This window comes from Macaca nemestrina, chromosome 7 (assembly GCF_043159975.1).
Source record: "Macaca nemestrina isolate mMacNem1 chromosome 7, mMacNem.hap1, whole genome shotgun sequence".
Lineage (NCBI taxonomy): Eukaryota > Metazoa > Chordata > Mammalia > Primates > Cercopithecidae > Macaca > Macaca nemestrina.
In genome coordinates this window covers 38,273,116-38,297,828 of record NC_092131.1, presented here as the reverse complement: position 1 = coordinate 38,297,828, position 24,713 = coordinate 38,273,116, and the positions used below count along the sequence as shown (strand labels likewise).

General features: G+C 43.9%; 1 protein-coding gene across 1 annotated transcript in view; it reads left to right on the top strand.

Annotated features, from left to right (window-relative positions):
* Window positions 1–24,713, top strand: part of LOC105472903 (sushi domain containing 6) — a 104,371-nt gene that overhangs the window by 27,435 nt on the left and 52,223 nt on the right. The window contains exon 2 of the mRNA XM_011726484.3: window positions 19,507–19,707. Coding sequence (XP_011724786.1) covers window positions 19,587–19,707 — 121 coding nt within the window. The 5' untranslated portion in view covers window positions 19,507–19,586. The remainder of the gene's footprint in view (window positions 1–19,506; window positions 19,708–24,713) is intronic.

Here is a 24,713-nt window from a genome sequence, read left to right as displayed (position 1 = left end):
ATAGAAGTTTAGAGCTGAAAGAACTTTTAATCTTTTCCAGTCTATTTTACTGAGGGGGAAATGGGCCCAGAAAGCTTTTGTTAAATGTCCAGAATCACAGCTAGGGGCAGAGCTGGGATGAAAAACCAGATACCTTAATTCCCAAGCCCCTCTCTGAGGGAGTATAAATCTGAGTTAGAGATGAGAGAATCAGAATGTTGGTTTGGGGACATGCTGATTGAACAAAAAGGCTTTCCAGTGGTTTGGGGGAATTTTGCACCACATGAACAACTAAGGTAGATCAGCTGACATCTCGGCAGCCCATCGTTTATTCACTTAGGCCAGGGCTTTTAGCTGCAGCACCCCTGACTTTGGATCAAGTGATTCTTTGTTGCATGGGGTTGTCCTGTGCATTGTGGGATGTTTAGTTGACATCCCTTGCTCTACCCATTAGATACCAGTAGCACCTTACCCCCAAGTTGTGACAATCAAAAATGCCTCTAGACATTGCCAAATGGGGGAGGTGGCACAAAATTGTTCCCAGTTGAGAAACCACTGGTTCAGGCAACTAGTATTTTGGGGAAGAGATTCCCTCTGGGGCACCTACACTGGGTTTTTTTTTTTTTTTTTTTTGGAGTGTATGTTAATCTCAGATTATAAAGGAAGCGTGGGGTCCCAGCCTTCCTGGGAGTTTATTTACAGTTTAGTTTATAGTTTAGTGGGGGAGGGGGGAACCACAAAACTATTAACTGTAGACTCCCAGGAAAGCTCCCACCTTAATGCCTCCTCCAGGATGTGTAGAGACCCAGGCTGGACTCAGAAGAATGTGGTGCAAGCCCAGGGTGCTTAATGAGGAAGATATTTTGCTGTCCTGGGCTGGATTGCGTAGCTAAGAACTGAGTAACTATCTTTCACTTACTCCTTAGGAGAATTTTTCCATTCTGAAAAAAAATTTTATATATATATATACACACACACACACAATATAAAATATATATATTTGGAGACAAGATCTCACTCTGTCACCTGGGTTGGAGTGCAGTGACACAATCATAGCTTATTGTAACCTTGAACTCCTTGGCTTAAGTGATTTCTCCTGTCTCAGTTTCCCGAGTAGCCAGGACTACAGGTGCACACCACCACACCTGGCTGATTTTCTTTTTGTTTATTGTAGAGACAGGGTCTCGCTGTGTTGCCCAGGTGGTTTCAAACTCCTGACCTTGAGTGATCCCTCCGCCTCAGCCTCCCAAAGCACTGGGATTACAGGCATGAACCACTGCACCTGGTGTGAAAAATAAATTTTATCTGAATTTGTAGAGGGCAGTCAGACACATTAACCAACAAATGTCTACCCTTGAATGGAGAGAGACAAACTCAAGCCTGACATTGGTAGATTAACTCCTTATTTTTTATTTCTACTTTGATTTTATTCTGATATGGGTTGAATCTTCTGATAGCTTTTCCTGTCTGTTTTCTAGTGTGTTAAGTGATTATTGCTATAAGACTGGAACTATAGTCTGTAATGTTCTGAGGACATAGGTATAAAACGTCGGTAAATGCCCTTTTTAGATGTGAGCCTAAGAAAGGGTTTTGTTTTGTTTTGTTTTGTTTTTTGACACGGAGTCTGGCTCTGTCGCCCAGGCTGGAGTGAGTGGCACGATCTTGGCTCACTGCAAGCTCCGCCTCCCAGGTTACCACCATTCCCCTGCCTCAGCCTCCAGAGCAGCTGGGACTACAGGCGCCACCACCACGCCCGGCTAATTTTTTGTATTTTTAGTAGAGATGGGGTTTCACTGTGTTAGCCAGGATGGTCTCGATCTCCTGACCTCATGATCCGCCTGCCTTGGCCTCCCAAAGTGCTGGGATTTCAGGTGTGAGCCACCGCGCCCGGCCTAGAAAGGGTTTTTATCCATTTTCAGTTTTCAGAGGATACTGTACTTGCAAATGTTTTAAGGCCACAGAGTTCGCACCTTGTCCTCAACACTAGGCCTTCCTAAATATTATTCCAGTGCACAAAAAGCATTAGTGATGGAATAGAGCCTCCATTGCCTCCTGGCTTGCATCATTCCTGACACTGAATCTGCTGTAATTCTTTGCTCCTCTGTCTGCCATGTGTCTAATTTTCCCTGGCACATGGCTACTTTTAGGACTTTCTTTATCACTATTTTTTTTTTAACATTTCAATTATGATGTACCTTGTGTTTTCTTTTTGTGTTTCTTCTTCTTCTTGGGGTTTGATGAGCTTCTTGTATCTGTTTGTGTATAATTTTCATATAATTTGGAAAATTTGGGGCATTCTTTTCTCAGTATTGTTTCTGTGCCTTGCTACCTCTCTCCAGCCATTACTCCTGTTCTATTAGGCTGCTTGTTATGTCCCACAGTTCACTGATGTTCTGTTCTTTTTCTTTTTTTTTTTTTTTTAATTTTTTTAAGTCTTTTTTTCTCAGTATATAATTTTGGATAATTTCTTTTGCAAATTTATTATTTTTTCTTCTGCATTGTCTAATCTGCTGTTAATCCTATCCTGTGTACTTTTTATTTCAGATATTGGTATTTTTCTCTCTAGAAGTTCAATTTGAATATTTGAATCTTTATTTTTTTTGAGACAGGGTCTTGCTCTGCCACCCAGGCTGGAGTGCAGTGCCACTATCGTAGCTCGTTGCAGCCTCAACCTCCTGGGCTCAAGCAGTCCTCCCACTTCAGTCTCCTGAGTAGCTGAGATTACAGGTGCATGCCACCACACCCAGATAATTAAAAAAAATTTTTTTTTTGTAGAGAGGAGGGGGTAATCCTTTGTTGCCCAGGCTAGTCTCAAACTCCTGGAATCAAGAGATCCTCCTACCTTGGCCTCCCAAAGTGCTGGGGTTACAGGCACAAGCCACTGTGCCTAGCCACTTCAAATCTTCCTTACGGCTTTTCTCTCTTCATCATGCTCGTGCCTTGTTCTCTCTTGAACACATGGAGTATATTTATAATAGAGATTTAACATCCTTGTCTATTCTGTCATCTCTGTCATTTCTTGATCTGTTTCTGTTGTTTGATTATTCTCCTAGTTTTGGCTCATATCTTTCTGGGCTTTATTTTGCATGCCTGTTAATTTTTTATTGAAAGCCAGTCGTAGTTTTACCTTACTGGGTGCTGGAACTATTTGTATTTTTAAAAATACTTTTGGGCTTTGTTCTCAGGAACAGTTCAGTTACTTGGAATTGGTTTGATCCTTTCATGGCTTACTTTTAAGCTTTGTTAGGCTGAGTCCAGAATAGCTAAGATAACTAAGCTGGTCCCACTTGGAGGCAAAACCCTTCTGAAGATACACAGTGCCCTGTGTATTAGAAGACTTTCCTGCCTTGGCTGGTGGGAGCATGTATTAGTCTGTTTTCACACTGCTGATAAAGACATACTCAAAACTGGGAAGAAAAAGAGGTTTGATTGGACTTATAGTTCCACATGGCTGGGGAGGCCTCAGAATCATGGCAGGAGGCGAAAGGCACATCTTACATGGTGGCAGCAAGAGAAAATGAGGAAGAAGCAAAAGTGGAAACCCTTGATAAACCCATCAAATCTTGTGAGAATTATTCACTATCATGAGAATAGCATGGGAAAGACCAGCACCCGTGATTCAATTACCGCCCCCCCCAGGTCCCTCCCACAACACATGGGAATTCTGAGAGATACAATTCAAGTTGAGATTTGGGTGGGGACACAGCCAAACCATATCAGAGCATGAACTATTTCTGGCCCTGAGTGAGTTCTAGGGGTTGTGCCACCCACTTCTTTGTGACCATTGTTTTCCCACCCTTGCTAGTTTCCTCACAGGCATGCACACATCAGTACTTAGCCCAAAACTCAAAGGGGTCCATCTGCAGGTGTTTGTTGGTTTTGCTCTTTGCAGCTCTCTCCTTTTCAATTAATTTGCTCTGCAAATTCTAGCCACCTGGACCTCTCCAAATTTCCAACTCTGTTTTTTTCAACTGTGATTGTTGAACTCTTTCAGGTTTCTCTGCCCTACCCTATGGCCTGGAAACTCTCAAGGGAGTTAAGTGGGGCAGTAGTAGGGCTCACTGCGTTTTTTTCCCACATATCTCAAGGATTACTGCCCTGTGCTGCCTGTTGTCCAGTGTCTGAAAACCGTTATTTTATGTGGTTTTTCAGTTGTTTAGGGAAGGAGAATAAATTGAGTCCCCATTATTCCATCATGACTAGAGGTAGATATTCCTCGGCTGTCCCTCCAATCAGGTATTAGCCTTGGATGTCATTTTCCTTCTGTGTTCACTTATTGAAACATGGATCATTTAGACAAATCTTATGGTAATTCAGTTAGATTCACATCATGTCAAGTTGCCAAACATTTAGCACCTGCTATGTCCAAAAGAATGACATGGCCAGTATCTTGCTGAATGTGGTATAATCTGTAACTTTACCTGTATTCTAATGCTGCACCTTCTAGCAGAAGATTCTGTGCAACTAGACATGCACGTGACATAGATACACTTTGAGTCTTCTTCCTGTACCTCCTGATCATAGTCCCATTAAACCTGGGCAAACAACTGAACTAACTAGTCACAATTGGTGAGCAAACAGCAGGTGCTTGGCTGTCTGCCTATTCATGAGTCAGACCCTGACAGCCCTGTGCGGGGAGGAAAGAGAGCATTAAGTCTCTGTGTGTGGGTGGTCACCTCCATTTTACCTGGCCTTATTCTGTGCCAGATACTATATTCAATTTCAAAAATGTGTGACTCATTGACTCTGTAATACCATGAAGTATAGGTCTATTACCTCAATTTTATATGTGACAAACAGAGGCTCACAACAGTAAAGCAGCATACCTAGGCCCTGTGAGAAGCTAGAGGCAGAGTCAGGATTTGAATTCCCTTTTGTGCGACTCCAGAGACTATGTACTATTCACTAGACTACATTGATTGACCCTATAATTTTCTCTGTCACTTCCCTCTTCTGGACTCCAGCTTATCTTCCTGTTTTATCTTTGACACGTTGGCTGTATATCTCCCTTGACTTTTCACTTTGTACCTCATGTTGTAATTATTTGTGTTTGTGTCATATATATACACAATATACAGTAGACTGTAAACTCTTAAGGGCGTATGCTTCCTTCCCGTCTTTGTACGTCTCAAGGAATCTTGTACCTGTAGGTGCCCAATGTATGTGTTGAATAGTCACTGAGTTCCTTAAGAAAGAAGTGTGTTAGGAATGAGTTCAGAAACCCTGTCTGGAGGGAAATATCAAATTCCCTCATTAATTTGTGATGTTTCTTCTTCATCTTCTCTGTGTTTGTCATAATCCCTTTTACCATATTCCAGAATGTTGCCTGAATTAATTAATTAATTAATTATGTCCGGGCGCAGTGGCTCACACCTGTAATCCCAGCACTTTGGTAGGCTGAGGTGGGTGGATCACGAGGTCAAGAGATCGAGACCATCGTGGCCAGCATGGTGAAACCCTGTCTTTACTAAAAATACAAAAATTAGCTGGGCATGGGGGCCTATAGTCCCAGCTACTCGGGAGGCTGAGGCAGGAGAATTGCTTGAAGCAGGGGGGTGGAGCTTGCTGTGAGCCGAGATTATGCCACTGCACTCCATCCTTGCGACAGAGTGAGACTCCGTCTCAAAAAAAAAAAAAAAAAATTATTTTCTCAGGATGTGTTCTCATCTGATTTGCCTGGATTTTATAAAGTTATTTGTTTGGTGCCTTTGCCTGAACTTTGACTAATTTGTGATTACTTTTGGAATCTCTATTTGGACATTTGAAGGACTCTCCTTTATACGAATTAGTTTAAGCAAATTCCTTCTTGATTCCTGACTTAGGGCCCCACATGCAAGGAACTGGAAGTATGACTAGGACTAGAACTAGAATATATAGGCCTTGGCAGAGGGACTTTGTACAATTAGAAGGTGATGTAAGGGTGGGTATAGGTGGCGGCAGGGGCATGGGGCTAATCAAAGAGAAGGAAGAGTGGGCAAGTTCCTACTTCTCATTTTTGTTTGTACCTCACAGTCTAACCTTGACAGCTTACAGGAAGTTTGGATAATTTATGATGAAGAGGACAGGAGGAATCATGGTTTGGTTATAAATTAGGAGGCTTCCTGGAAGTTACACAAGATGGAGAACATTTGGAGCCAGAAAACAGGATCTTGTTTGGCTTGAGTGTGCACCTCATTGGGGCTGCTAAGCTTCATTAGATGGAGGTGAAGACTTGTCCCTGGAATCCTAAACCTGAAACTCAGGGAAGAAACTCAGGTTACTTTCTGAGTAGAAAGGAGGGAAATGGCAAAAACTGGGACCATATGTTTGGAGAAACTTAAGGCCTCAGATGTATTAGGGAAGGTCACCTCTTTGGCCCTGCCACTAGGCTATTTTTTTCCATTCATTAATCCTATGGAAGAGGTAGCAATTTCAGGGGAGGGGATGGTGGGGTAGAGAGACTTTGTTGTTGATGAACAACTAAGGAAGCAGGAAACTCTTTAAGCTGTCTGCCCAACTTCTACGTAACTTTTGCTAAACATAGAGTATGGAAGTGTTAGTTCAGAGAGACTTTCCATGGAAGGGGTGGAGGGTGTCTCTGAGCTATCTGTACCGTTTAGGAAGCCTTAACTCTGATCATTGGGTTAACTGAGAAGGTATACCTTATAAGACACAAACCCCCTCTAGTTATCATCCAGTCTTTCTTCTCCCTTCTTTTTCACCTCCTTCCCCAAATAGTTTTGCCCTTATTGTGTCCACTTTCTCACTGCTTTTTTTGAGACAGCATCTCGCTCTGTTGCCCTGGCTGGAGTGCAATGGCGTGATCTCAGCTCACTGCAACCTCTGCCTCCCTGCTTCAAGCGATTTTCCTGCCTCAGCCTCCTGAGTAGCTGGGACTACAAGTGCGGACCACCACGCCCAGCTAATTTTTGTATTTTTAGTAGAGACTAAAAATGTGTTGGCCAGGCTGGTCTGGAGCTCCTGACCTCAGGTAATCTGCCCGCATTGGCCTCCCAAAGTTCTGGGATTACAAGCGTGAGCCACTGTGCCCAGCCTCCCACTTTTAATTCATGTTAAATTTGATATAATCTGCCTTCACCACTTCGATAAAACTGTTCTTAATTAGGTCACCAGTGATCTCCTAGTGGCCAGATCCAGTGGGCCTTTTTCAGTCTTCGTTTTTCTGGGCCTTTGTTGCATCTGGCACTTCTCATGTTTTCCTTGAGTCTCTCTGTCCCTCTCTTGACATCTGTTGCACATGTCCCTGGTTTCCATGTACCTTTTGGAGTATCTTTCATAGGCTTTCCTTCCTCAGTATGCGCATTATAAGTTAGCGTTCTCCCTAGGATTCTGTCCTTGACTTTCTTCTCAACCTGCCCTCTTTCCTAGGTAAGCTCATCTATTTTGCATGGTTTCAACCGTCACTTACAGGTTGATCACTCCAGGGCTACATCCGAAGCTCAGAGTGCTCTGTAGGGTTTCACATTCATTTCTAATTTGCCTGCTAGACCTTTCTACCAGTTATCCCTCAGGTACCCCCAGCTCAATATATTAAAGAATAATGAATGAAATTCATTATGTTCCCTGACAAAACCTGCTTATTTACCTGTATTCTTTTTCTCCTGTGGTAGCTTCTACCATTTATGCATAAGCCAAAAACTTAGGCATCATCTTTTTTTTTTTTTTTTTTTTTTTTTTGTGAGGTGGAGTCTCGCTCTGTCACCCAGGCTGGAGTGCAGTGGTACGATCTTGGCTCACTGCAAACTCCGCCTCCCAAGTCCACACCATTCTCCTGCCTCAGCCTCTTGAGTAGCTGGGACTACAGGCGCCCGCCACCATGTCTGGCTAATTTTTTTGTATTTCTATTAGCAGTGGAGTTTCACTGTGTTAGCCAGGCTGGTCTTGAATTCCTGACCTCGTGATCCACAAGTGCTGGGATTACTGGCATGAGCCACTGCGCCCAGCCTCAGGCATCATCCTTTATTGTTCTCGCTCACCCCATCCTATTAGTTTTTGATATCTTCGATAGCATTTGGCACATCACAGGCACTGAATGAATGGATGGATGGATGGATGAAAATGTTTGTTTATTTCATCGAAATTTAATTACAATTACATACCTTGGCCTTGGTGAAGCTGAATGCTTCTGGTTACACTAACTTTTGGGAAGGTCATTTGATTTTTGGCCACATTGAAATTATATCAGGAAGACTCTTTTTAAAGATAAATACTTTGTTGGAAGGATTAGTCATTATTAGAAAGGGGTGGATTGGCCACTCTACTATCTTATAGGACTCTCTAAGGAACTGCTGAGAAATTTGTTTATGCAGTTAAAGGTGAGGTGGGTGAAGTCAAATTGTGCTGGCCGGTGGAGTGGGGGTGGGGTTGTCCATGGTGCTCATGGGAGTACAGAGAGTGTATTGTTGGTGAACTTGCCACAATGCTGTGGATTTAATGCAAGAAATAGGCAAGGCTCTTCTGCTGGGGGGAGTAATATGCCCCATTTCACTCACTAATGGATTTCCTAATTGTATCCTAGTATTTCTAACATAAAGGCTGATGATGTGTATTTAACCATTTTGCCAAGTTTATCTCCCTTTTCTTGTTGTCCAGCCCCCTGGGGGAAAGAAAAAAAAGGAAAAAAGGAGAAAGTGACTTAAAGAATCAGGATTTGGGCTGGCTACTGTGACTCACACCTGTAATCCCAGCACTTTGGAAGGCTGAGGCAGGCAGATCTCATGAGGCCAGAAGTTTGAGACCAGCCTGGCCAACATGGTGAAACCCTGTCTCTCCTGAAAATACAAAAATTATTTGGGCTTGGTGGCGCACACCTGTAATTCTAGCTAATCAGGTGGCTGAGGCATGAGAGTCACTTGAACCCGAGAGGCAGAGGTTGCTGTGAACTGAGATTGCGCCACTGCACCCCAGCCTGGGCAACAGAACATCTCAGGAAAAAAAAAAATAAAGAATCAGGGATAATCAGGATTTAGAACCAGAGAAACTCTTCAAGTAGAGATGGTCTAGTCTAGCCCTGCATTTTCAGATGATGATGACAATAATAATGATAGATGGTGATTAATATAATAGTAACTACCATTTTTGATGACTAAGTCACAGGCACTATGCTATGTACTTTATATACATTTCCCCATATAATACTTAAAATATCCCTGTGAGATAGGAATTACTAGTACCATTTTATAGAAAGGAAATAGAGGTCCTGAAAGGTTGGATAACTACATTGAGGTAAAGAGAATGCTGAAGTAGCTATCATGCAGAGAGATGGAGCATCCTCCTTGTTCAAGATCAAGTTTTCCAGCTAAAGGAGAAATACAAGTGGAACGCAAGTCTCTTGACCTTGAGCTCAGTTGAGCACCTGTTTTTTGTTTTGACCTGAGAACTCACTTTCTGTGGTCATTTTTGTCTTATTCTCACTATCCTTTTAATTTCAGTGAAATTGAATGAAATAGAGGGAAGGGTGATTTAGAGTTGGGGTTTTTGGTGAGTTTTTAAAGTTTATTTTTAAATAGGCAGCTTTCCCAGACTGACTGGGAATGTAGCAGAAGGCCTGAGAACCAGGAAGTGACACAGACCTGTTTATACCATCCCACTCTGGGGCCTTTGCAAAACGATCCACAGAGATGGTAAAAAGTAAACATAACTGCATCAGCCAGTTCTCTAGGGTTTGCTATTTTTGACCTGGAGGAGGTGTTTCCTGAATAGCTATAAGTACTCAGAATACCAAAATTTATCTCCTAAACATTCCTTGAGTGAAGGTATATTGACAGACAGACATTTTTTGTTACCAGACAGCAGCATTCAGTGATTCTAGACAGACAAAATTAACAGTTTTTTTCCCTCCTCTCTCTGCCACACTTTTGGTGAATTGTTCTTCCATTTATTTATCTTTCTTTGTAAGTATCACTGTGCATGCAAAACACTGTCCTGGGAGCTCTAAATGTGTGCATGGGTTCAAGGTCCAACTCAAAGCTTTCTCTTTCACTTCTCCCTGCTCGCATCAGAAGTCTTTGTTCCTGTGTCCTCTGTGTTCTCAGAGCACTTTTTAAAAAACCTTCTTTGGGCCCTAGTAACAATTTGACAGTGTTTTATAGATAAACATAATTCCTCTCACGTAAGTTGTGAATTCCTTGAGAGTAAGAACTGTGCCCCAATTCATCTCTATGATCACCCAAGCCTTGCACAGAAGACAGCCAGTAAATATTAGCTGAATTGCAGTATAGTCATTGGAAACACAGAGCCCTAAGAAGTCAGCTTTAGCAAATCGGCTTCCCGGACTTTATTTGCCAACTGGGTATTGAAGCCTGTTCCACTCAGCCCTGATGGGAACCAAGCAGAGAGATGTGATGACACATGAGATATATCTCTGGGGTCTAGGAACCAGTTACAGTTGCCTCTGCCAAGCATCTGTTTTGCTACCTGGCCAAAATTTCAGGATTTATATAATCTTTTCCCTCTTGTTTTATACATGCTGCTATTTTGCCATTTTGTATGTTTCTATACAAATTATATCTTGTGAGTTTATCTTTTTTTCTCATTCACTCGAGAAGTATTGTTGAGCACTTTGGGGGCAGAGAATTGGTGGTCTCTGCAGGAGTTTATTACCTGTGGAAATGCAGCATACAAAAGTTAAATAACTGTGAGTGGCCTTTGGGGAGGGATATGATTGACTGTCCTATTCCTGGTCCAGGCAGGGATGCTGAGGGTTTGGAAGATCCTTCCATACCTTTGGGCTGAACTGAGAAATTCTTCCAAAACTAACATAGGAACTAAGCTTGCCCTTTTATTTGGAAAACGAAAGAGCAGGGAGCCCTATTAGGGAAGCAGGAGGAGGAAAGACTTCCAGGCCCCTTGGATTCCATTTATCTGTAAAATGGGGCTGATACCACCTATTTAATGAGGTAATGAGTGTGTGTATGTGTATATTCCCTAAGTCTCCCAGAAACTAATATTTCAGGATAGTCACAAACAATAGCTGTTTAATTTGGAGGGGAGGTAGTGCTAAGTGCTTTAAAGAATTTTTAAGAATTTGATGGGAAAGAATGTGGGAGGCTCACTTGTTTAACCTGTTGGCTGTTCTCTTGTCTAAACTAACATTGTGTTTTGAGCCTAGTCTCAGGCAGTGTTTCCAAACCAGCTGAAACGGTGCCCTTTGGTTGTCTAGTGGGGGTCAGTCACAGCCTGTTAGAACAGGAAGGGGCTTAGCCAGCATTAATTTGAGCACCCACTGTTTATGCATCATCCTACGTGTCTCACGTTTGTCTTAATTTCACTGCACAACAACCCAATGAAGTGGGTATCGTTTATCCAGTTTACAGATGGCAACTGAAAATAACTTGCCCTAGCCACCCAACTGATAATATCTGCCAAAATTTTTCCATGATACTGGCCTCCCTGAGAGATACGTGGTTCAACTGTTTCATTTTACTGATGAGAAAACAGAGGCATGGAAGCCAAGTGCTTGTCTGAGGTTGGCCCATCAGTCATGTTGAAGCTGGGACTGAAGAAAGGGTTTCCTACCTTCAGGTCAGGAACTTATGACAGGCTTGGTTCCTGCTTACAGGCATTTTGCCTCCTCTCCCCCTTTTTTCTGTCTGGTCTTACTTGTTCTCTCTTGCCTTTCTCTCTTACATCTTTTCTCCCTTTCTCCCTGGGCCCCTGTAGCTCTGCAGTGTGTGCAGAGGCTGGGTTTTGTTGTTGTGTTGTTAAGACGTGTGTTATTTTTAGAAAGCATTTTAGGAACACTGTGTACGGATAGTCCATACGAATGTGCTGATGGATTGATTAAACCCTAAAGGGAAAGTGGACTGTCCTGGGTTTGCTGTAATGCAGAGGAAGATAGATGCTAGGGATCTGTCTTGGAGATGTAGGGGAATGTGCTGTCAGTCAGAACAATGAGGATAAAGTTAATGTTGCTTCCTTCCAGTCAGAGCCTGTGTTGACTTACTTTTTAGAGGAAATACTTTTGGGCCCCTCCTATGCCCTAGAAGACTTTCCAGTTTTCTTAAAACTGAAAGGTCCTTTGGGGATCATCCAGGTTCACCCCTGAGACAGGAAGACTCACTGACTTGCCCGAGGCCAAACCACTTTTCAGTGGCTGGGACCTAGGCTGTCTCTCCTGTCCTGTGATCAGGTCCCTGCTGCAGCCATCCTGCTGTTAGGTGCTAGAAGAGAGGTGTTAGAGACTTGTTAAAAAGAAAACTTAGGTGGGGTGATAGTGTGTCGACTGGCGTTCCTGTGGTCTGAAGCTGGGGAAAGCGTGTTGCCCAGATGATGTGGTGAGCAATTCTGGGGGTGAAAGACAAGGGCACAGGGAATATCAAAGCAATTCAGAAAAACCTCTGAGTGGCTTAAGAGGAAAGCTGAGGGTAATGCTTGTGATTTGGAGGGGGTGTGATTTTAACAGGAGTTTGATGTTTGCCTTTTTAAGTAGGAGCTGGAGATTAAAGGAAATGGATAAGTTAATATTCTGGCCTGAAAGGATGTCAGAGTCCAGTAGAATTTGTGGCTGTCAAAGCACTCAAGTGTTAGTGGCACAAAGGAAAGGGGAAGATACACAAGTTAGTAGGACTGGAAGAATCCATTGATCCACAGTGGGAGAAGACAGAAGGCATCTATAAATAACTGAATTTTGGGGGGTAGGAGGCATTAAGTTCCAATAAGTGTTTAGATATCTTTTGATGCTGTAGCCTGGCCATTTCAGGGTGAGTAGGGGTACAGAGGGGAGATGTTGCAGGGAAGAAAGAGAGGTTAAGGAAGGGCCTGGGCAGCTTTGGCTGTATTAGTCATTTCTCTTACTTATCACACCCCTCTGGGGAACTTTGGACTTCAAAGTGTTAGGACTTCTTATCATTACAATCTGAAATGTAATTAGCTGGTTAAATTCTGTTCATGTTTCTGGAACCGTTCTTTGTCCTTTCTCTTCATGTAGCAGGATCAAGGTTGGTGAACATGGTTAATTAAAGGAATAAACTCTTGTTCTGGGCTCTTACCACTACTACTGTTATCCCCTGTCTAGATTAGTCTGAGGCAAGAAAAGGATTTATGTTGGTTTTGTCATCCCAGTTCCCTCTTTTAACTAATGGACAGAGGAGCCATGGTTTAGGAAACAATTTGTTCTAAAAATTACATGTAGAGGCTGAGGCAGGCAGATCACTTGAGGTCAGCAGTTTGAGACCGGCCTGACCAACATGCCAAAACCTTGTCTCTACTAAAAATACAAAAATTAGCCAGTCGTGGTGGTGTGCACTTGTAGTCCCAGCTACTCAGGAAGCTGAGGCAGGAGAATCACTTGAACCCAGGAGGTGAAGGCTGCACTGACCCAAGATTGTGCCACTCCCGCTGCACTCCAGCCTGGGCAACAGAGCGAGACTCTGTCTCAATAAATAAATAAATAAATAAGTAACATGTAAACGGAGTCTGACTTTACCCACGCAGCACCTGGGAGCCATGCTTGACTGAATCAGACCCCTCTTGCCTTCAGGAGAAGAGTTCAATAGTGTAAGATGACCTTGCACCTTCAGCAAGACTATAGCATTCTTGGGAGGGGTGGGCCCCAGGGTAGTCAGACACGTGGACTGAGGAGATCTGGGCCTTGGCCGCCTTGGGAACAGCGGGCCCTGGCTGTTTACTGGCTGGCCCCAGCTGCTGCTGACGCTGCCTCCCAAGGCCGGAGCCATTTTTGAAGGTGACTCCAGGGCACTTTTAATCTTATTAGCAGGCTCTTGGGTTAACCTGGAAGCATCTGTGGCAACAACAAGCAAGTAAACCATGTGAACTTTGGGCTTGTGTTGCAGGCCCTTAACACCAGAAACCCACCATGCGTGTCATCATTTCTCAGCCCTCTGCTGTCTTGGCTTCTGGCTAAGACAGTAAACATAAGCCCCAGGTGTTTCTAGTTTACAGAGCATTTCCTCATATTTTGTTCCTTTTGAGCCTCAATAGAGTCTAGGGAGGTAGTCAAAGCAAGTAACAGCCCCATTTTACAAATGAGGAAATGGGCAGAGATGAAATAAGTGACTTCCTCAAGGTCAGAGCTGTGGCTTGAGGGCAGTGTTCTTCCTCATTGGAGGAACTTACGGACAGGAAGTGTGTGTCCACAATATCACATTCAGCAGGGCACAGTCACCCAGCTGTTGATGTTCTGAGTTTACAGAGGTGGGAGAGGCTGCCCTTTTGGGGCTGACAGTCTAGCTGAGGCCTCCTGTTACCACCAGCCCTTGGGGCAGCAGCACTAGTTCCCAAGAAATAAAATCGGAAGGGTGACTCTCCTCACCTGTGTTTTGAAGAGGAAAGCTGGCTACTGGGGTAAGAGATGGATTACAGCAAGAGAAGGGTAGAAGCAGTGAAGAATTATGTGGCCTTAGAGCCTTTTTCAGATGTGGAAACAGAAGGCAGAGAGCCTTCATGACCAGCCCCCTGCCTGGTGGCAGAGGTGGGACTGAGTCATTGCAGGCCCTCTCCTCTGTCTCACCTCTAAGTTCAGATGTGATATTCCTTTTGAGGATGGCCGAGTACTGGTTTTGACCTTGATGCTTAGTTCTAGGTTCCCTTCAGTGGTAATTTTTTTTAATTAGGAGAAGTAGTCACTAACATGCCAAAGGAATACTGAAGTGAAATGGATTGTTTTTGTTTAAACAAAGTTTTAGTCTCAGTATTTCTCTAGAGATAATGAATACCTAGTGAAACGTTTTTCTTTTTGCTTGGTGTACTAAAGCCACCATCCAAGAACAGGTCTTGTTTTTTAAAATTCTATATTCAAGGCAGATCATTTCTTAAAATGATTAGATTTATAGTGTGGCCTTTTCTCCACAGTAGCTGGGTTCTCCCATTCTGGGTAATACTTTGGAGATTAGGGGTTAGCTTTCTTCTGTTTTATTTCTGAAGCAGTAACCCTTGACCTAGCCTTACGTGTAAACACCCCACTGACTACTTTCCATTTATCTTTTCTTTGCAAAGCCCCCATTTCCATCACCCCATCTGTTCTGCACCTGTCCCGTCTTAGGCTTCATGGTGGAATTTGTTCCCTGACTCAGGTAGCTGCTTAAGCAGTAAGGGAGGAGCCAGCTGTTCCTGCAAAACAAAACCAAAACCAAACAAAAAACCTAAAACCGATCAGGAACTCATACATGTACATCTTGTCTTCTCCAGTTCCATACTGGCTCCTCCCCACAGTATTCACGATTTTGGCAAACCTTTGCTACCTGCCTGTCAGATTCCTGGCCTTGTGCTGGCTATTGAAGGTTCCGAGTTGAGTAATTCACTGTCCCTGCCTTCAAGGAACTCTCAGCCTGGTGTGATGAGACAGATAAACAGATAGATATAATAACCTGTTAAAGGTACAGTCACAGCAAAGTAAGAAGGGGTCATTTCTGCGTTGGAGGTGGGTGTGGTGTGAAGTGTCAGGAAAGAATTCCTCTAGATGACCCTTGTGCTGAGCCCCTAAAATGACTGTATTCCTGGGAGAGGGAGCAATTAGGTTTTTGAGATTTGTTTTAATGGCAGTTTGTTGAGAGAGGAGACAGGTGGTCTATAGGAAGGCCTTGCTACATTAACTTTATATTTAGTTTTTGAATAGATAATACATGTACAAAGTACAACACTCAAGATAGTAAAAGGGAATATATGCAGTGAAAAATGTTTTTCTCCTTCACCGTTAACCGCTCAGTTCCCCTCCCTGAAGGCAATCATTAGCTACCAATTTCTTTTTTTTTTTTCTTTTTTTTTTGAGACAGAGTCTCACTCTGTTGCCCAGGCTGGAGTGCAGTGGCACAATACTGGCTCACTGCAACCTCCGCCTCCCAGATTCAAGCGATTCTCCTGCCTCAGCCTCCCGAATAGCTGGGATTATAGGTGCCCACCACCACACCTGGCTAATTTTTGTATATTTAGTAGAGACAGGGTTTCACCATTTTGGCCAGGCTGGTTTTGAACTCGTGACCTTGTGATCCACCTGCCTCAGCCTCCCAAAGTGCTGGGATTACAGGTGTGAGCCACTGTGCCCAGCAGTTACCAATTTCCTATGCTTTATTCCAGGTGAGTTTTTCAGTGCTTGTGGGGGTGGGGGGTGTCTTTTAAGAATACATGCATGTATACAAGTTATTTTTTTCACATACTAATTTTAGAAGTCATTCCATATTAGCACAGGTTGAAGCGCTCTGTTCTTTTTAAACCACCGCACGGTATTCCATTATTTTGGGTGTACTATAACTTATTTAAGTACTCCCCTTTCACGAACTTTTAGGTTGCTTCAGTCTTTTGCCCTTACAAACAATATGTGAATATCTTTCATATATGTCATTGCACATGTGATTTCTTAGGACACATTCTAGAACTGATAGGTCAGAGTATAGGTGCATTTTTTTGGAATAGATATTCACAAGTTGCTCTCCGAAGGGTTCTATATTGATTATAAAATGCTAGCCAGGCGGAATGGCTCATCCCTCTAGTTTCAGCCCTTTGGGAGGCTGAGTTAGGAGTATCGCTTGAGGCCAGAAGTTTGAGACCAGCTGGGCAACATAGTGAGTCACCCTCTCTCTTAAAAAAAAAAAAAAAAAAAAAAAAAAAAAAAGGTAGGTGTGGTGGCATACTCCGGTAGACCCAGCTACTTGGGGTGCTGAAGCAGAAGGATTTTTGAGCCCAGGAGTTCAAGTGAGCTGTGCTCACAACACTGCATTCCAGCCTGGATGACAGAGCAAGACCCTGTCTCTTAAAAAAAACAAACCAAAAAACACACCAAAAAACTAAATTTAAGATTCTTTACCATTTGGCCAGCCCCACAGCTCTTCCCCTGCCTGCCCCCTCGCTCCCCACCAAAATCCTTTAAAATCCCTGCCAGTGTGATCTTCCTAAATGAGTTTCGTCTTTTAATTTCCCTGTTTAGAATCCTTGTAAGGGTAAAGTTTAAACCCCTCTGCTTAGCCCCTGCCTCCAGCCTCTGCCAGTAGTAATGTGCTCCCATAGTACTCTCATCCACTTGTATTTGGTGCTTCCTTTTTTTTCTTTTCCTTCTTTGTTTTCTCCTTCCTTCCTTCCTTCCTTCCTTCCTTCCTTCCTTCCTTCCTTCCTTCCTCCCTCCCTCCCTCCCTCCCTCCCTCCCTCCCTCCCTCTCTCTCTCTCCCTCCATTCTTCCCTCCCTCCCTCTTCCTCCATTCTTCCCTCCCTCCCTCCCTCTCACGTCCTTTAGGACTCAGCTTAGCATCATCTCCTCTAGATAGTCTTTCCTGACTACCACCACTTATGCACAGAACACCTAAGCATTACCTTATGTGGCCTCATTTATTCACTGCTTAAATGTTTTTTATGCACGTGCTGTGATGTGGCACATGCAGGTGTCATTCTTGATGATCCACTGGTTATTGCCTCGAGGGGATGACAACTGCCCAGTAGGGTTACCTGGTGTGGCTGCACCTAAAACAGCAATACCAAAGGGCCCATTGCCAACTCTGTCAGTGACCAGCTGAGGCCTCTGTGCATATCCCTTAACTCCTTTGGACCTTGATTTGGCTTCTATCAAATGAGATGGTGAAACTTGAGGAACTCTAAGGCCCCTGCTGTGCAGGTCTTATTAATGATTAAAACAGCAGCAGCAGCCAGTGTTTACCGAGGACTTACAAAGTACCAAGCACTTTGCCAGCCACTTTGTCTATCCTAATTCTTACATCAACCCTACGAAGTTAGTATGGTTACTATCCCCATTTTACAGATGAGGAAACTAAGGCTAAGAGAGGTTATACAACTTGACCACAAGGTCATAATAAGGAAACAGATTTGAATCCAGGCATTCTGACTTTACTGTTCTTAGCCACATAAATGGGCACACATTCCACACACAGTTTTGTGTACTGTTTGGTGGTCACTCACAGACTCCACCCCAGACCTCTACATGAACCATCCCTGTTCTATAGTTTTAAAGGCTCAAACTGGAGTCTGGGTGAAAGCTGGGGACAGAAGACTGCTATAGTCACAGTTATTAGAGGGAAATGGGTGAGGATCAGTGGCCAGCTCTGTTCCTGAACCTTTGACAACTCTCAGTCTTGTTTTGGACAGAGACAACTTACATTGCTGTTTTCAGTTACCTTCTTTAGGAGGGGAGAGTAGGCCTGAGTCACGCTTCAGGCACAGATTAAAATGAGATCTCGTACCAGGTACAGTGGTTCACGCCTGTAATCCCAGCACTTTGGGAGGCCGAGATGGTGGATCACTTAAGGTCAGGAGTTTGAGACCAGTCTGGCCAACATAGGGAAACCCCATCTCTACTAAAGATACAAAAATTAGTTGGGTGTGATGGTGGGCAGCTGTAATCCCAGCTACTTGGGAGGCTGAGGTAGGAGAATCACTTGAACCCGGGGGGTGAAAGTTGCAGTGAGCCAAGATCATGCCATTGCACTCTAGCCTGGGCAACAGAGCAGGACTCTGTCTCAAAAAAAAAAAACCCAAAATCAGATCTGGGTAGTATTCCTGGCAGAGTCCCGGGGCATCCTTTATTAGGGTTATAGATGGCAGACTCCCTAATCTGTGCATATAAAGCCTTATTAATGGAGAAGGGTGTGTGTGTGTGTAACTTTAAAAAAGGAGGTGTAATATTATATGGAATACCTGTTATAAACTAAAATAATTGGCAAATGAAATTAAATAAGTTAACTGAAATATAATAGGCCCACGTCATAATGTATTATAATGTATATGTATTGTCAACCCAGTTGCCTCCCTAAAGGCTTATAGAAAATAATCTTTAAAGTCTTGACCTCTGATACACACACACATTCTCTCTCTCTCTCTCTCTCTCTCTCTACCTCCCTCCCCTCCCCCCCCCCCACTGGTTCCTACTTTTTTGAAGTCTTTGTCTGAACTAGAGTGGGTAGGTGGTAGGACTATTTAGCAATTACAGCCCATTCTCCATGCCTCCCCTCCGCCCCATCTTTTTCAGGGACAGCCAACAGAATGTGGTCACAGGTGTGTTGGGTGAGCCTTGATTAATTAGTCAATTTTTGAGATTCATGGCTGTCGAGTCAGATCCTCCGGCTCATCAGCCTTTGGCAGTTTAGCCAGCAGGCTGGGGCCCTCAGCTCCCACTGCTGCATTCCTTCTCTAGGCGGTGTATTCTCTCTTTACGACACGTGTTCTCTCTCTCTTTTTTCCTTTTGGTTAGTTGAACTTGTTCTGAATCCAAGTGGCAAAGGCAAAGCCTGACTTGGGTGTAGCAGCTCTGTGTCAATAGCCGCCTCTCTGCTGGAGCCTCCAGGCAAGCAGTGGGGCAGAACTGGGCAGTTTCTGAAAGCCCTGCTGTGCCTGACCGATATCCAGGTGAGACAGAGCTCACCTCCTGGCTTCTGCACGCTGCAGGCCTTGTTTCCCCAGGGAGGAGTTGAAAAGCCACTTCTGTACTTGCCTCTCCTGGCAGCAGGGATTCAGTTGCTAGAATTCTCTCAACTTTGTGTGTGATTATGACTTCCTTACCAAAGTGGCTGCTTTTGACTAACTTATGGCTGAAGTTTTCAGTTTATCTATGTCCTTGTTTGTTTGTTACAGGTGAATCGGCTCCCGGCGGACTTTAGGATTCTTCTGGATTTTAAATTTTTTCCTTTTAAAAAAACTTGGACGGATAAAAGATGTGCCATGGCAGGATAGCACCAAAGAGCACCTCAGTGTTTGCCGTGGCCTCCGTGGGACATGGAGTGTTCCTTCCACTGGTGATCCTTTGCACCCTGCTTGGAGACGGACTTGCTTCCGGTAAGTCCTGACCTGCCTTCTGTGTGTGGGTGGGAAAATATTTAATACTATTGTTTCTCTCGAAGACTAGGACAGGGGACTCTCCTCCTGGCAGGCAGTTTCAGAGAGAGCAGAGGGTGGAGGGCTTTTGTGCTGTGGTAAATATAGCAGGGAGCCAGTCCTTCTGGGGCCTAATGAGTCAGCTAGAGGAGGGATGTGTGGCAGCCTGCTGGTGGTAACCTTGTCACCCCTTCTCCCCAGCCATAATCATCATCGGGAGGACAAAGGTGTAGGGTTCAGAGCATGATATGCGGGTTAAGGGGGCAGACTTTGGAATCAGACTGCCTGTGTTCAGCGCTCATTCTCACTACTTGCTTGCCCTGTGACTCTGAACAAGTTATTTTACTGCTGCAAGCCTCTGTTTCCTCAGCTGCAGAATGGGATAATAATAGTACCTACCTCATTGGGTGGATGTGAAGATTGAGGTAATAAGTATGTAATGGTTGTTAGCTCTCTTTTGTTTGTTCGTCATTCTGTGCTTTTTCTCAGAATTAGTTGAAGTATTACAATTTAGTGAAATAAGACCCGGTCACTGACACTACAAATGTTGTGATCTTGGGCAAGCTAATTAACCATCCTGGGGCTCAGTTTTTCCCTCTGTCCCATGAATGGGTCTACCTGGAATAACATTTAAAGTCAGTTCCTTGTCCCTCAGTAAATGCTTTCATGATTCTAAGGACTTTGCGATTGAAGCTGGTGAGCTGGACGGGCCCTAGCAGGGGCTAGAAATGCACCATTGAGCCTGTTTGTTTGTTTGTTTTGAGACAGAGTCTCACCCTGTCGCCCAGGCTGGAGTACAGTGGCACGATCTTGGCTCATTGCAACCTCTGCCTCCCGGCTTCCAGCGATTCTCCTGCCCCAGCCTCCCGAGTAGCTGGGACTACAGGCGCGTGCCACCACACCCAGCTAATATTTTTATTATTTAGTAAAGATGGTGTTTCACCATGTTGGCCAGGCTGGTCTTGAATTCCTGATCTCAGGTGACCCACCCGTACCCACCTTGGCCTCCCAAAGTGTTGGAATTACAGGCGTGAGCCACGTGCTCGGCCCATTGAACCTTTTTGTGTTTGTACAGCCCTTGTTGCCTTCAACAGTGCTCCAGAGACCCTTCTAGACAGTCTTTGTGTGGTCTTCTAGACAAAATGTTCTTTTAGAAAGGCTGTATTTGGGTGTGTACAGTAGGCCTCTGGGTGGTGTGCTACAACCTACTTCTGTGTCTGTGAGCTCCAGAATCATCATTGAACTCACCAGTTCTGGTGTTCCTACTGGACTTTATTAGAAGCACATACGTGGCAGTTTCCTTGGCCAGTGCTTCCTGGAGAGGGATCTCAGAACTAGATCCTGGAAGGGGACTTTGGTAGGGACAGTAGGGGAGTGGTATATTGTGGCTGTAGAGCCTCCACAGTTTAGTGCTACTTCTTTCATTCTCTATCAGCTCCCACCACCCACTTACCCAGCATAAACAGATAATGGCACCGTCTCAGCTAATCTTTTTTTTTTTTTTCCCTGAATTGTTGGAAGAAACAATTACAGATTTTTTTGTTCCATTGTAGCCTTCTCTGCTACCAACATGTAGATTTGCCTTTCCTTCCACCCCATTCTGACACTTAACCCAAATCTTTTCTCCCTAGTTATGAGGAACTCCTGGCACAACCCGGGGGGCCATAATGATTGGGACGCCACAATGTGGCCATCAAGGTTATATGAGGTTTCAAAGGAAGAGAAGACCAGGCTGCACCAATGTGCAACAAAAGGAAGCACAGCCTCCTTTCATAGGGTCACCCCAAAACCAGAGGAAGCCTCTAGAAGTGCTAGTTGCAGAACCGCAGAGTGTGGTGACTCTTTTATTCACCACTGTGTCTTCAGAGCAGAAGTTGGCATACTGGCCCACAGGCCAAATCCTACCTGCCATCTGCTTTTGTAGAGCCTTGCAGGTAACTGTTTATATTTTTAAATGGTTGGAAAAATCAGATATTTCATGACTTGTAAAAATGTATATGAAACTTAAATTTCAATGTCTATAAAGTTTTATTGGAACACAGCAGTGCTCATTCATGTATGTATTGTCTATGGCTGCTTTTATGCTACAGTGGCAGAGTTGAGTAGTTGTGACAAAGACCATGTGGCCTGAAAAGCCTAAAATGTTGGGGCTTTAGAATATTTGGGTCTTTGTAAAAGAGGTTCTCCCCCAGCCCAGAACAAATGGTGCTCAGTAAGTATGCACATGAATGGAATGACTGTCAGAGCAGGAAGAAAGGAAGTACTAGTCAGAACCAGCTTGGGCTTCAGAGAACTGTGCACTTGCTGCCCAGAGTCTCACAGCTAATGGTAAGGCCAAGACCTAACCTGGTGCCTGGCGTACCACCGTGACCTGCTTCTTCCAAGGCTCCTCTAAGGAAACTGCCCTGGCATATGGTATTAGTGGCAGAACGTCTGCCTTAAGTGTCTGAAGCCTCTTGAGTGTCATTAAGCTATCCTACTTACCCCTACCCTCCCTTTTGTTGGCTGCATCCCTCCCATTCCCCACCTCATTTTCCAACTACCCACACCTTCCCAACTTCCCACTCAAGGTCCGAAATCAATTATCAGGTTCCATACTGGCTAGATAAAGGGATTATTATTTTCCACTGTGGAAAAATGTGTCTGTTTGTAGTGTGGGCTCAGACCAGGATGGGAAAGTTGGCTCTGTTGTTTTCTTTCCCCTCCCCCACCTGCAAAGAATGCTCCCTCCCTGCCACCCCAACCTCCAAGTCTTTTCTACCCCCCATAAAACATGTGTACTGGCAGGGGACAGGGGTTCACCTTTGCTTAGATCCAGTGTACCAAGTTGCTACCAATGTTTTTCCCTTTCTTTGGAGCGGCTTCTAGGGGAGGAGGTACCCTTTCTAGGCCTGAAACCCAAAGCACACCTGTATGGCTGTGCCTGCCATAAGCAGCATGCCAAGCAGGCTTGTCCAGAAACCAGGATCTCAGATACTCTGAAGCCGAGGAAACACAGTTTAGTTCAGGAAAAGCCTCTTTTCCTCTTCTTGTGTTTCTTTTCTCTTTTTCTTTATTTATTTTAGAGATGAGGTCTTACTCTTTTGCCAGGCTGGAGTGCAGTGATACAATCATAGCTCACTGCAGCCTTGATCTCCCAGACTCAAGCAGTCCTTCCACCTCAGCCTCCTGAGTAGCTGGGACCATAGGCATGCACCACCATGCCCAGCTAATAAAATGTTTTTTTATGTTGCCCGGGCTGATCTCAAACTCCTGGGCTGAAGTGATCCTCTCCCCTCTACCTTCCAAAGAGCTGGGATTATAGGTATGAACCACTGTGCCTGGCCTCCTTCTTGCATTTCTTACCTGTGCTTATAGCTGCTCCTGAACACCCACCTCAGAGACGTTTTTAAATGGGTGCTTGTAAAATATACAGCCTTGCTATCCAGTGGGCTGTAGTAGACCCTGGCTATATGCGTGTGTACATGCACATTCACAACTCTGAGAATCCCACTAGACATAGGTAAGTGGGCATCCTCTGGAGACAATTTGTCTGCATCATCTCTGGTTGTAGATACCACAGTTATCATAATCTATATCATCTCATCAAGTATCACAGTTTTGATCACAATCTAAGGTAGGAAGAATCATGTATGAAGAGGTACTTCAGAGTTCTGGAGTAAAATTACACCATGTTTAAAGTTCAGTTTCTATACTGGTTTCTCTCATCCACAGCTCGAGATTTGCAGTTATAGCAGAAAAGGTGTTAGACAGGCATTGGGTCCAGTTTTCCCTTGGCCATTCCTTTAAATGGGGAGAATTATTGAAAAGTTTCCTTTTTAAGAAGGGCAAAAGGAAGCATATCTTATTCTTCCCACCTAGTCACACCATGCAGTGGATAGACCAGAATTAAAAATAAAATCTATGCACATGCTACCCAATTTACCTTTCTTGAGCTAGGTAGAATTAAGATCTCTTCTCTGTAGCAGCCTTTCTCAGGTCTCCAAGTCTTTCATTTTACCTGTAGTCTTAAGAAACTTGCTGTATGACCTGAGGCAAATCACATGACCTCTTTGTGTCTTTTGCAAAACAGAAACAATAATCCTTAAGAATGTTAAGTTGATGTTGTGTAGACTAATAAAAATGATTGGAAGGCTCTTGGCATATAAAATGAAGTGTGTGATGTAATTCCCAAATAACAACAACAAAATTGGTATGTGACCTACTGTTGAGTCACGAGGTACAGTAGACTTTTTATGCAGATGATATTCTTTGCTGTCATTGAAACACAAAACTTAAGGTGCAAAGTACTGTTTGAGTTGGGCATAAGAGATTTTTGGAGCAGTTATCAAATTTGACCAGTGAGGAGGGATTAATTTACTTCAGGAATCCCCACTGCCTTCAGAAAGCTCATATTTGCATAGCTTGATCTCAATCCAACTGGCTTGCTGACTCATAAAAAGTTTTTGTTTGCATTCTCTTTCTTTCCTGAGCTTATTTACTAAACAAAGTCAGTATTTTACTTGTTTCTGATTTTTTTTCCCCTTAAAATGTTGCCATGACATGTTAGGCCATGTTAAACATCACACCATCACCTAAAACAATTTTAGAATAGTAAGGAAAACAGCCATCTGCATTTCTACATGACAGAAAGCCAGGCAGTTAGTTTTCATTGAAAATGGAAAATGTTGAGAACTAGCTTCTCTGGGAGATGACTTGACTTTGGCCTGTAGCAGAGAGATGTTGGCAGGTGGCCCTGGCTCACCTCATCTCGGAAGGACCCTGGAGTCAGAGATAATGTACACTGAGTTGAGAGGAGAAGACAAATGGGAAACTAATGTGTATAGAGCATCATTTATGTGTCAGGCTCCGTTATCATTCCAGGCAGATGTGCAATCATTTAATAAAAGAGAAACTGAGCCAGAGAGAGGTTCAATAACTTGTTCAGAGACTGATGATTTTAAGTGGTGAGGCTGACTGGGATTTGT